We start from the raw sequence: 11780 nt of genomic DNA, 5'->3' as shown, positions 1-11780 counted from the left end.
TTTGCAACTGTGCCATCCAGACATTCATATTGTACGTATGAGGTCTCCACCGCACCGAAAGGGTTACGAATTCACGGGCCGGGTAACCCACGGCATTAAACTTCCTTAAAGCGTACAGTGGCCATCCCCGTCATGCGGCCCTTGAATGGGAAATTGGGAAATGGGACCAAAACTAGGCCTCGAAGCACCGACTCGAATCAAGGTATTGGTCCCGGGGGTGTGCTTTGCAGCATGCGAGGGTGTCAAGACTGATCTGCCGTAGGTATGTAGATGCCTACTACTTTGCGTAATAAGCCGAAGGAACATCCTTCTTGTTGTGATGAAAGCTACGTCGTATTACTCAAAGCCCATCATGATTATTAATGGAACGACGGACCAGGCATTGAGAGGTACGAGTCGATAGCTGTAAACACACGGTAGCTTGCACCCCAGACTTCTCGGCCTATTATCTATTAGGCGCCAAGCCTAGACCACAAGCATGGGTATCCGGGGCTTGATCATAGTTCATAATACTCATTTTCGGTTTGGCCAGGACTATCGACAACATGTATACTTTGATTCGAGATTCCCGGCGTCAGAGACTGCTTTCAACGGCAAGATTCCATGTTGAGACGTAAAATTAAAAAAGACGAACGGCGTGACATTAGAAAACAATTATACTCCAGAGCATGCCATCTAATCTTGCCTTCCCTTCAGTAGGCGCTTGGTAACCTTGTCCTTTTCTACGATATACACCTGTGCACCCCAACCGGAAAGGGCGTCTCGATCAACGGCACTGAGCAAGGCTTGCGAGATGGTCTCGAACAGATCCTCGGGAGACTACATCTTGGTATTAGTACAGACTTGACACCACCATATTCATTCGCTTCTCTTTCCCACGGGGGAGGAGTCTTACCAAGTCCGGCTCCCACAGACCCTCGCAGGTACCAAACAGCTGCTCACTGGCAGTTCCGCTCACGATAAAGTCCTTCGCAAAATCGATACACCCGATACTGTCAAATCCGCAGATGAAAGGCTTCCCCGTCGTACTGTTGATTCCGGCAATGACGGGACTGACGAAGAAAGGACCGAACCGTTTCTCGTATAACGACGAACTGACCAGGTTGGCGAGAGTCTGGGGGGCAATGTTCCGTTCCTCGCGGAGGCGGTACATGTTGACCTTGTACCGGAAAAGGTCGGACACAGTCGACACGTCGGTGGCCAGACCAGTCAGGCCGAGGAAGGTGGAGGGGCCGTAGTTGAAGATCTTGGGGAAGTTGTTGGAGACAGTCAGGGCCTGCATACCCAACCGGAGATCACAGGCGATTGCAACGCAGTCCTTGCCCACCATGGCGACACAGGCACCGCCATCTGTTCATTCAAATGTTAATTTCCATCGTGATAAGCTGCGCGAAGCTAGTACATACTGATATCGAAAGGGGAACTCTGTGGAGGAGGTCTGTCAGCTAAGATGGTTCGAGGGAGAGGTGAGGGTCACGCAGCACACATACCATGGTTAACAAAGAATTGCACGACTAGAAGCTCAGAATAAGATCGAAGATAGACTTCCGGTTCGAGTTCTAAGAGCCAAAGGGAGATGTGAGCGCGCAGAGGGAGGGTTGAGGCGATGGGAGATGGAAGATGGGCGGAGGATGGATGGATGGAGGAGTGATTGAAGCTCTGCCAGCAACGCGTGGAGCCGCCGAGCTTCTGCCGATGACGCTTGCGCCCGCTGCCTACAATCAATTCCCTCCGCCTTGAACAGCCATTCTCCCCTCAGGTTCCATGTCCTTCTCTCACTCTGCTAGTCTAGACTTCTTTTCTAGTCCAGACCGAATAGATAAGCCGATCGCACAGCCGCCTACTGCCACAGAAAAAAAGTCAGTCGACTGCCATCCTCTCTGTCCCATCTTCAACTTCATCTTCCCCGCCCCGCAACGCCAAACCCTCTAAACCATGAGCTCTCATGTCGTGGTTCTTGATTCAACAGCCCGACGAGCTACAATCAAGACGACACCCGGGAAGCACCTAACTGATGTTCTACAAGAAGCTTGTGCAAAGCTAGGTGTGGATGCCAGCCAACATGGGCTGAAGTAAGGTTCAACTATACCCATCTAACGAAGCTCACCATACTGACGGCTTTTGTCAAGATACAAAGGTAAAGAGCTCGATCTTTCGCTGGTTTTTCGCCTCTCTGGGCTCACTTCCGGCGCAAAGCTGGAGTTGGTTCAGCTCTCCCGTTCGCCCTCCGTCGTCACCGTCGCTCTACAACTCCCCGAATCAGAAGCACGAGGGGCGCCCCCCAACAGACGCCTTTTGGACAAATTTCCCAGCACGTCAACGATATGGCTCGTATTGCGCAAATTCGAGGCTGGAGTCGCCGGAGGTGCTCTGACCCGGAATCTGACTGGACGAGGCGTCCCTAGTGGCAATGAAGGTGCAGGCAGACTGTACTACGAAACCCCGGTGGTCCAGATCATGGAACGGGAGCTCTCCTCGTTCACTGATCTACAGAAATCTCTGGCACAGCTGGGATTCAACAACGGAAATGTACTGCTGCGGCTGAGTTTCCGCCGTACAGAGGAACCCTTAGAGGAGGCTATGGTCAAGATCCAGGACTACTTCAAACCGTTCGACGAGGCGGCCCCCAAGACCGAAGAATCGCCTGCACCTACAGAGCAACCGCCACAGGCCGATGCATCCAACCGACAAGAGGAGGCACAGCAACAGCCCGCATCAACCTCCGAGACACCTTCGACGACTACAGAACAAACCCCACCAACTGCGCCTACGTCGGATGCGCCTGTTGCAGAACCCACAGAGGTACCAGCTGGGTTCTCTCGACCCATAACTGTATTCTCTGCTCCCTCCAACACCACACCACAGTCCGCACAAACAAACTACAACGAAACCGACTACATACCATCCATCGAACACGCCCAAGCCCATCAGCGACGACTGAACGCAACCTCCCGACCCCAACGGCTGCCCACGGACGCCGAAATCGCCGCCAAAGCAGCTGCAGAAGAGGAACGGCTGGCCGCAGTCACACAAGTAGACGTCAAGGTGCGCCTACCCGACCAAAGCCAAGTCGTAGCCAAGTTCGGACAAGAAGACACGGGCAAAGCACTCTACGACTTTGTCCGAAACTGTCTTGCCGCGCCATTCGCCAGCGAGAGATTCATCCTCACGTCATCCCTCACCAAGACATCTAGCGGAGGACAGCCGGGGAGGAATATTCAAAACATCGTCCCCGACTCGGACCAACAGCTGCTGATCAAGGATCTGGCCATGATTGGCCGTGTGCTGGTCAACTTCACCTGGGATGCGAACGCATCCCCCGCCGCCCGGCAAAGCCAGGAACTCTTGAAACCGGAACTGCGGACACGCGCGCAGGAACTCAAGGTTGAGCAGCCCAAGGACGTGACAGATAACTCAGAGGTGAGCAGGCCGAAGCCGACAGGCACCGGGGATGGAGCTCGCGGCGAGAAGCGGAAACCGGGCGGAATGCCCAAATGGTTGAAGTTGCCCGGCAAGAAATGAAGGACCGTAATAGTAGCAGATAGATAGCGAAAGTCATGATTGATGTCAACAATAACCCTACAAAGTAGACAAGTGGTAGTCTTATGACTGCGCAGTGAGTTCCAATTAATAGTTCCATACGCTCCCCCCACGAATATATAGTGAAGGTCCTTACGGAGGGAGTACAGCCGTCCAGCTCAAGGAAAACTAACTACTACTTAAACTCTACGAGCTCGATAGTTCACCAAGAGCCAAACAATCAACAAGCAGACCAGCCCCGAAACCGAAAATCCCAGTAGTGCAGTGGTATTTGTATTAAACTCCGTGATTTTTTTTCTCTAAATCTTTCTCATTTCATTTCCCTTCTTGTTTTACCCTGTCCAGAAAAACCGGCAGTAGGGATCAGTAATGAAACTTCCCAAACTAGCCAGTCAGCCAGCCAGTTTTTCCCCGACCCATGCTAAGGCCTGCTTGTCCCCACCAAACCAACGGATCAATCCCCTCACATCAGTAGGAAGAGAGAGAGAGAAAAGATAGAATCCCATCCTATTTACTCGGGAGGAAGAAGAGGAACTGTTCTCGAAACACGGTTCTTGTTTCGAGCTTTCACTTTCATTTCATTTTTTGAGGTTGGGTGTGGGATGTTTTCGTTATCTCATTCTTGGCTAATAGGAGAGAGAGAAAACTGGAAACAGGAGATATTTGGAGAGAGAGAAATGGGAAAGTTTAGTGAGCGCCAGTGCGGCGGGCCTCGGCGATGACCCGCTGCATGTCCTCGACCTTTCTCTTGCCACGGCCGAAGGTACCGAGCTGTTGGTAAAATTATATGTTAGCAGGTGATTTTGATTTGAGAAGAGCTGGAGGGGGTAGGTAGGTGGTGGTGGTGGTGGTTCATATTGCTTGCTTGTTTGCTCGATGGTTCCGTTGTTGGTATGTTGCTTGCTTCGAAGGTTCTGGTTGTCGTGTCGGTGAGACATGGGTTGATCGGTCAATGTTGAGAGTATCGTCGATTGACTGCGTTCTCTTATCCAAGATAAGAGCCTGGAATAATGGCGACGGATTCGTAGATTTCGGACAAAATGCTATCGTTGGAATGTCGAAAACACGATGCACAAAAAAGCGTAATTCGGACCGGAACCGAGCGAGCAAGCGAACAAGCAAACAATCGAACCTTCCAACCATTCCATTCCTCCCGGATAGCAAAGGCACTGGCAAACGTACTCTCTTCTTGGCGAGCTTACGAGCGCGCTTGTCCTGAGTGTTTCTCAGGAGTTCGATGATACGGCGCTCATAGGGGGCAAGACCGACAACCTCGCGGGCGATCTCACGAACGAAGGCCGTGCGGCGGGAAGACTGGCCCTTGGTACGGCTGATCCGGGTCTTGGGGGTGTTGAGGGGGGTGGTTTTCTGCAAGATATCACAATAACATGTTAGTCCGGTCGCCCATGGCTTTGTTTCCTTTTCCAATCGCGAATTTTTCCCCCATTAAGATATCAGAGCAGCATATCCCGATTTGATCCAGCCGAGTCGGACGATTTCAACATCTTCATCCATGTCGAAATAGGCGATCAAGAATTGTCGGGCCGTTCGTAAAAGAATCCTTCCTTCGCAGAAAAAGAGACCTTTATCCCGACATATAAATTCTTCAATTTCCTCCCAAATTTTCGTCCATTCCTCCTCTTCTTCCCATCCAAATTGTACCTTTTCCGCAATCCGCTCACATGCTGAAAATCTCGTCGACTCGACCGGACCAAATCTTTCCACGCGCAAAGACACAAAACGGGATAGGAATTAAACTCCAAGCTTCAAGACAGGGGACAACGTACGTGGCCCTTGTTCAGACCGACCACGATTCCGGAACGTTCTTGAGCCATCACGACGGTTGGGACGACTGCAGGTTGGCGACGACGGAGGTTGCTGCTGGGAGTTGTCGAAGTCGAGGGGCGTCGGTGCGGATGGAATCGCGATAGACTTTGCTGGGTTTTGGTTGGCCGTTGCGGCAGTGCGTAGCGAGCACTAGGGCTTAGGGTTGGGCTGCCGTCTTTGTCATGTGCTTATGCCTAAGGTGTCTACTACGGCTTACTACTTTGGGTTTAGTCTAATTTAGTGGTTTTATGGGGATTTTGGATCAATGCGGAGTTTCCTTCTATTTACTATCGAGATCTAGATGCCTTATGATAACCATTGTGCTCAAATTCACCATCCCTTGTTCTCATACCCAGCCCACGTTACATAGCATATACCAAACTGTTACTCATGTACTTTCACACCCGGCTCCGACTCAATATCCACCTGCACAGTCATCAGAATCCCATTTCTTGGTTGTTCACATCCCTCCTCCACCCGGAGTCCATCGATACTAGAGTGGAACCCTCTCTCCCCATCTCTCTCCACCGTAGTTTCTGTAGTGCTATAAAACGATCCGTGAAATGGCTTGATCTCCCCCATCTCCCAGTCCGATCCGGATCGCACTAATTCGGATCTGCTTGGAATGGAAACTGGATGCCAGAAAAGGTGCGAAGCAGACTGTCTAGCTACAGATCCGTTGTCTATGCTGGGAAGTTTCCTCTTGAATGTAGTGAGACTGGCCGTGCTTATGCTCATGACCAGTGTCTTTGCTTTTTGGGAGGTGTATCTGTAGAAGCTTGGCAAAGCTGGTAAGCTACTGGCGATGATTCCAGAGGTGATTTCCGCCGTACTGGTAGGGTATTGTTAGTTCTGTGAGTCAGTTCCTCGAAGATAGCAGTTCACATAGTGGAAAGGAAAGTATTGCCTACGTCCAAAGAAACTCAGGAAGCGCATCGTAGGTATTGTCTGTTGTGTTGCGGTTTTTGACGCTGCAGACCAGACGCATCACGCTGGCGATGCAGCCGCTATAGTTGCTCGTCGCGATTAGCAAGACTTAGTTCATTTCCAGGTACACGAAGGATCGACCCAGGTTGGCTAAACTTACAAGATACCCGCTGCAAATATAGCCGAAATGCCCACTTTCTGCCGCAAAGCGATCTGTAACCGCCAAACACACCTGATAGGCATCAGCAGCATCATGATATCCGAGACGACGTTCACGATCGACGTCACAAGGACAGGTATGTTAGCGTCAATGCAATGGCCCGGGACGGTTTTATCCCAGATCCTTTCTCTTGGTGTGCATTCGAAAATCTTCACGATAGTATCCGCCAAGTAGAAGAAAAAGTTGAGCCCCATTAGAACATGTATGAACCACCATTGGTTACATTTGGGAGATGGAGCGAATACGCGCAAGTACAGGAGGAAAATAGACAACTTGGTTAGAAATATTAGAGGTCCGTAAAGAACCTGTGACGCATTTATCAGCTAGATTTCAAGGTCAGCAGCTGTCGTCGATGTGTCTAAGTAGAGTGAACGGGATCTTCTATACTTTGGCAAAGTCATGCAGATCATGGGGGTCGACCTCCCATTGATGGACGCCGTTTCCATGTCTGTCTGCCTCGAAGGAGATCCCAGCGAAACCTAACAGTCCGACCTGATATTTATGTTCGTATGAGCGTTTAAAACGGCAAGCAGGAATAGATTCCATACCCAAGCCAGACAGCAAGTCCCTAGAAACCAGGTCAGCTCAGTTCACCACCTCACCATCGAGTCCGACACAAACAACAACACTATTCCACATACAGTCTTCCCATCCAGGAGCCTTCAGAATATGAAGCTTCGAATACAACCGCATGGCAACAAAGCCGGTACTCGTGACAAGACACACTGTCTGAGTGACTACATTCCAAGGCTGATGGGAGTATTGATACTCATAAGAAAGTGATGAAGACGAGCTTTCATACAGGTTTAAGTCGGCCATGGCATTGCTCATCATACACAAAGAGAGAGCTGCATAAACAACAATCCCATTATGCTATGGAAATAAGGCCGACAGCCGGAGTTTATAACCCTTGTTCAAGCCCGTGGCTCCAAGGCGGCAAAAGTGACACACTCTCAGGTGTAACTATATCTTACAAGACCCTATCCATGCTATCAATGAAGATCAAACATTGGCCCCAGACAAAGGTGGCAACCCTTTCCCCTGGGATAGAAGGCGCTACAACGTCCCGGCAACTTGGGCGTGGTACGACTCTGGAAGGGCCGTGGAACTGCTCCCAAAGACATTCGGGGAAATTGTGCGCAGTGCTGGTGTGACCCTCTCTTTGGCTTGTCAAGCTTACCCTGGTGCTTCATCATCACGAGCACTGGCAGAATTTGATCGCCAAACTTATCTACAATATTCACAATGCAAGCACATGGGTTACATACATAGGACAGTGGTCAATGCCGGAATCGAAACGGGAGGAGCATGTCCACAGAATTGTGCTTACAGCAGGAAGATCAACATTCCCACATCTAGGCCTCGTGAGCAATCTTCTAACTCCAAGGTCACGTCTGTCTCACATGCCGGTATTTGTCAATGGTGCCTTTTGGGTCCAACTGTACAACAGAAGTCGCAGCATCCTGAAACTGGAACATAAGACATGCCTATGACACCAATGGGAGCAATAGCCATTTTGGGTGCGAACATGCACGTGGAGAAAAGCATTAGTGGCTAGGTTGTATCGTTATGAAACATCTTGGCTAAGCATGGATTGTCTAATTCGCATGTATTGCTTCAATGCATGCTGCCTTGGCTGAGTTCTACATAGACACGGCGAAAATACCACCAAGACCTTCTTCCCAGCTCTCCATAAGTTCGCCACAGAACACCTCCAGGGCAGCCGTATCCAGAGTCTTGTCCAACTCGGTACGAAGCTGGGAGCCATCTTCGCTTCCAGAGCCAGCCACCACCAAATCAGTCAGCGAGCCGAGAACACCGGGAGCCGAGATGGAGGATTTGAGGGCTCGAACATTGGCCCGCACACCCTGGTGGACTTGGCGTGTTCTGTCCGCCAGCTTTTCGACACGTTCTTTCGGTAGCTTGCCTTTGGTTCCCTTTCTCAACCCAACAGTGTAGAGAAGGGACAAAGCCTTGAGCGATTCTAGTACGGTGAAAAGGCTATGGAAGTACCTCCAAGACGGAGCTGTTGGGGCCTCTGGTTTCACGTAGATTGCCGTATTGGAGATCACTGGCGAGACATTGGCGTCGTTCACAGTGACGTCGTTGAGCTTGGACTCCAGCCACTCCTCGACCTGGGTGAGACAGGTATCCACCTGTTCCGAGGTGACTGACTTCGACCCGTTCAGGAAGAGAGCCAGGGTCAGAATATTTAGGTTCACCCTGGCACTTTCGATCTCTGACGGTGTCATTTCAGCTTCCGCTTCGGGTCCCACAACATCCTCCAACCTAGGCAACTCAGGTTCCACAGTGACTGGTTTCTGGGCCGTCAAGGATTTGAGAAGGTCAAAGAGATGGTCGGTCATCCTTGAGGATTTGATCCATTGATCCTAGACTGGTCAGCCATATCCACGGGTGCAGGACGAGAGAATAGCTTACACGAGGCAGGGGTCCCAGACGCATTCGTTCCTCAAATGTGGGTTGGCCGGGTGCTTCGCAGTTCATGAAGGCGTCAAAAATACGCTGGTCGACCAGAGGCGACGTATCTCTCGCTGTTTATTGTGTGAGCAACCCACCTCGGACTAAAGATACTCTGACTTACCCATGTCTTGATAACGACCCATCGGGTCCCCGCCAGCCAGTCGCTGTATACGTCTCACATCCAAAGCCCACATCCTACGGCAGATACTCTGCTTGAGGCGTTTCTGCAGATCAATGGTGCCTTGTACGTTGACGTAGCTTCCATAATCCAGTCCCTTAGAGCGGTTCCTAACAGTCGTGACATCGGCTGTTTTGTAGAAATTGAGTGCTTGGACAAAAGCAGACTGGGGGTTGAAGTCTTTGTACTCTGCTCCCTCAATTGGTGGTGCAGAGTGAGGGTGGATAGTCGCGAGACGTGTGAAAAGATTATGAGCAACTGTCTCAAATTGTATTTGCTTGACCGAGAGTTTGCTGAACGTTCTAAGGGCAAGAGATCCTGCGCCGAGACGGAGGTAGATTCTCACCAGAAGCAACAATGCCTGGTAATTATGAGGCGAGTCAACCAAAAGACGTTCCAAGATTGCTGCTGCGCGAATCAGAACAATATCCGGGACTTTTTCGCTGCTGTCAGAAATCCATGCGCCACTAAAGCGAATCAAACTCATGGCCGCAAGCAGACACAAGTCATCACTGGGCTGACTCTCGATCGTAGATGGTGCGGAGCTCTTCTCCGGGCGTTCGACTTCGCGATAGACCTGCAGGCAGCGAGAAACGAACTCCTCGACCTTTGCCTTGGATGCATTGCTTTCGTCTGCCGACAGTAGAAAGCAGTACTCGCACTTGAGCGCATTGATCATCGCAACCTCCTTGGAGGGGTACTTCCCCTACACAAAAAGATTAGCTGGGTGGAGTTGTACCATGTATAGCTTCGTGACTTACATCGGTTTGACCGGCTGCGCTTGCAGATACGTATTCTACAAACTTCAACACGGAGCTCTTGTCCAGGGTTGGAACGTAGCTTCGCAAATCACCAAAGCAATAAAGCTTGTGACTATTGCGATCGAAGTACTCCTGACAAGCAGTTATCAAGTCCTCGGCCTTCAAGTTACCCGCCTGGAAGGACCAGTGCATCAGGTCAAGTCGAGCCAACTGCGCATTGCGTGACTTTGGTACAGCCGCAACGAACTCGTCAACAAATTTCCGTGTCGCATCCGTGGTCCTTGGAGATGATGTTAGCTGCTGTGCATACGACACAACGAAGCTGAGCGCCTACTCTGAACTGTTGATGTTCTTGGTTGCAGCAATAAGCAGGTGCCAAACAGCCCAATCGTCACGCTCTTGGAGCGCTTTCTGTTCAGTTTCATTCGTTGGAATCGCAAGCAGCCCCTTCGTGTAGGCCAGCCCATCCGTCCACATCTGAGCCTTTTCCAGGCTCGAAAGCTTCTCTCCGATGAAAGACCAGTCATTTTGGATCACGCGCGAGCTGATACCAAGGTTCTCGCTATCGAGGATCTTCACAATCTCGCCATGACGTTCTTGGGATTCGAATATCTTAATAAGTAACAGCAACTCCTCGGCCGATTGAATAGCTCTGGGAGGGCTCAGCAATTCTTTCTGTTTTCACTCATCACCATTTTGTCACACAATTGAAGTCATCAAAGCAGACCCCCATCGGACGGAGCCCCCAACGAGAGTTAGAGATGAATGGAAGAGAACATACCGAATCGGAAGGAACACTTTCGGCAGCCTTGGATATCATACGGTAGGCCAGCATTCCGAAAAGTTTGCGATCAGCCTCGGAGCTAGCCTGATCGACGGAGACGAGGTAGCTAAGGAAGATGGCCCACAAGTGGTACTTCCTCGTCTTAGGGAAGTTACTTTGAAGAGCCATAGCAGCCTAAGCATCCGTCAACGAGAGACAATTATTAGCCTCAGGAACCGCAGGTTATGCTCATCCATAAAGTACCAACCTTCTGTGCGGACTTCCAGTCGTCTCCTTCGAACGCATATTCAAACCACCTCATCTGAATATCCAAATCTTTCGAATTGGCCTTCGAGGCCTTTTCCCAGATACCCCTCAGTGTGTCCGCATGGTCAGGCATCCGCTCCAGCGTCTCGTGGAGGATATCCAGGGTGTCGAGATCCGTTGTGGGCGGTTCAGCTTTGCACAACTCGAGGGTCTCCGAGATACCGCGATTCCGGTTTGCATCGTCGGCGTGACGGTACAGGATGTTTGCCTTCCATGCCTTCAATCACTAATTAGCAGGGGTATGTTGACAAAACCATGGTACGCAATTGATGGTAGTGTGTTTGTTTGCATGAACAGAGTATAACATAATTACTCACTTTGAGAAATCTTGTATCTTCGCCCTTCTTGATGCGCTTATCGATCAGTTGAAGAGCCTGCTTAAGGTTCTGCCCATCAATGGCATCTTGAACCTGCTTGTTCCGCCGATGAAACACGGCGTCACTGGTGGACATGACGGAGAGGGGCAGACTCGGAGAGTCGAGGGGGCGCGGGTGCAAAGGGTCTGTTTAATTATAACGAGAAAGAGACAAGAGGAACGTATGCTGCGCGATCAAGCACAGCACACGGTGTGCGGGGTAGTATATACGGCGATGCTGAGGGGAGAAATTAAGGTCGCTCCTCATACTTTATCGGCTTTCTGCTGAGTTTGGTGGGCGGGGAAGCTCTGCGGGAAGGCGGTGACGGCCCCAGGATCTACTCTGTATGCTTGCGGGCAACCATCAGTGTGCACAATTAACAATAGTATTAAAAGCATGA

At 50.7% G+C, this 11780-nt stretch overlaps 5 protein-coding genes across 5 annotated transcripts; 1 reads left to right on the top strand and 4 right to left on the bottom strand.

Annotated features, from left to right (window-relative positions):
- Positions 1–675: 675 nt before the first annotated feature.
- pup3 (proteasome core particle subunit beta 3) lies at positions 676–1493 on the bottom strand (the record flags this gene model as incomplete). Its single annotated transcript, XM_067622855.1, has 4 exons — positions 676–819; positions 896–1350; positions 1407–1425; positions 1491–1493. 4 exons carry the CDS (start codon positions 1491–1493, stop codon positions 676–678), a joined length of 621 nt encoding a protein of 206 aa, XP_067478580.1.
- A 442-nt stretch (positions 1494–1935) lies between these two features.
- Positions 1936–3522, top strand: ASPBRDRAFT_55943 (putative UBX domain protein; the record flags this gene model as incomplete). The annotated part of the gene is made up of 2 exons (XM_067627464.1): positions 1936–2072; positions 2130–3522. 2 exons carry the CDS (start codon positions 1936–1938, stop codon positions 3520–3522), a joined length of 1530 nt encoding a protein of 509 aa, XP_067478579.1.
- A 705-nt stretch (positions 3523–4227) lies between these two features.
- Positions 4228–5375, bottom strand: ASPBRDRAFT_128102 (60S ribosomal protein eL36; the record flags this gene model as incomplete). The annotated part of the gene is made up of 3 exons (XM_067618029.1): positions 4228–4311; positions 4723–4908; positions 5328–5375. The coding sequence occupies 3 exons, from the start codon at positions 5373–5375 to the stop codon at positions 4228–4230; spliced, it is 318 nt and encodes a 105-aa protein (XP_067478578.1).
- A 295-nt stretch (positions 5376–5670) lies between these two features.
- ASPBRDRAFT_676423 (uncharacterized protein) lies at positions 5671–7547 on the bottom strand. Its single transcript, XM_067628932.1, has 6 exons — positions 7156–7547; positions 7063–7082; positions 6902–7006; positions 6455–6837; positions 6279–6374; positions 5671–6199 (listed from the first exon to the last, which is right to left on the bottom strand). Exons 1-6 carry the CDS (start codon positions 7346–7348, stop codon positions 5752–5754), a joined length of 1245 nt encoding a protein of 414 aa, XP_067478577.1. The 5' UTR covers positions 7349–7547; the 3' UTR covers positions 5671–5751.
- Positions 7548–8157: 610 nt separating this feature from the next.
- On the bottom strand, positions 8158–11476 carry ASPBRDRAFT_55940 (MDM20/NAA25 family protein; the record flags this gene model as incomplete). The annotated part of the gene is made up of 8 exons (XM_067627463.1): positions 8158–8904; positions 8954–9066; positions 9117–9879; positions 9935–10214; positions 10269–10609; positions 10716–10892; positions 10966–11241; positions 11342–11476. 8 exons carry the CDS (start codon positions 11474–11476, stop codon positions 8158–8160), a joined length of 2832 nt encoding a protein of 943 aa, XP_067478576.1.
- Between the last annotated feature and the right edge of the window lie 304 nt (positions 11477–11780).

Source organism: Aspergillus brasiliensis (genome assembly GCF_001889945.1).
Source record: "Aspergillus brasiliensis CBS 101740 unplaced genomic scaffold ASPBRscaffold_7, whole genome shotgun sequence".
NCBI classification, from domain to species: domain Eukaryota; kingdom Fungi; phylum Ascomycota; class Eurotiomycetes; order Eurotiales; family Aspergillaceae; genus Aspergillus; species Aspergillus brasiliensis.
The sequence above is the reverse complement of the archived record's forward strand: the minus strand, read 5'-3'. Positions and strand labels throughout refer to the sequence as shown.

What these genes read in the sequence shown, in the direction of transcription:
- ASPBRDRAFT_676423 (XM_067628932.1), bottom strand. Translation starts at nt 7,348, where the DNA reads ATGATGAGCAATGCCATGGCCGACTTAAACCTGTATGAAAGCTCGTCT. An exon ending in GGCTCCTGGATGGGAAGACT is followed by an intron (nt 7,083 to 7,155) that starts GTATGTGGAATA and finishes CCTGGTTTCTAG; the next exon opens with GGACTTGCTGTCTGGCTTGG. An exon ending in ATATTTGCAGCGGGTATCTT is followed by an intron (nt 6,375 to 6,454) that starts GTAAGTTTAGCC and finishes GAGCAACTATAG; the next exon opens with CGGCTGCATCGCCAGCGTGA.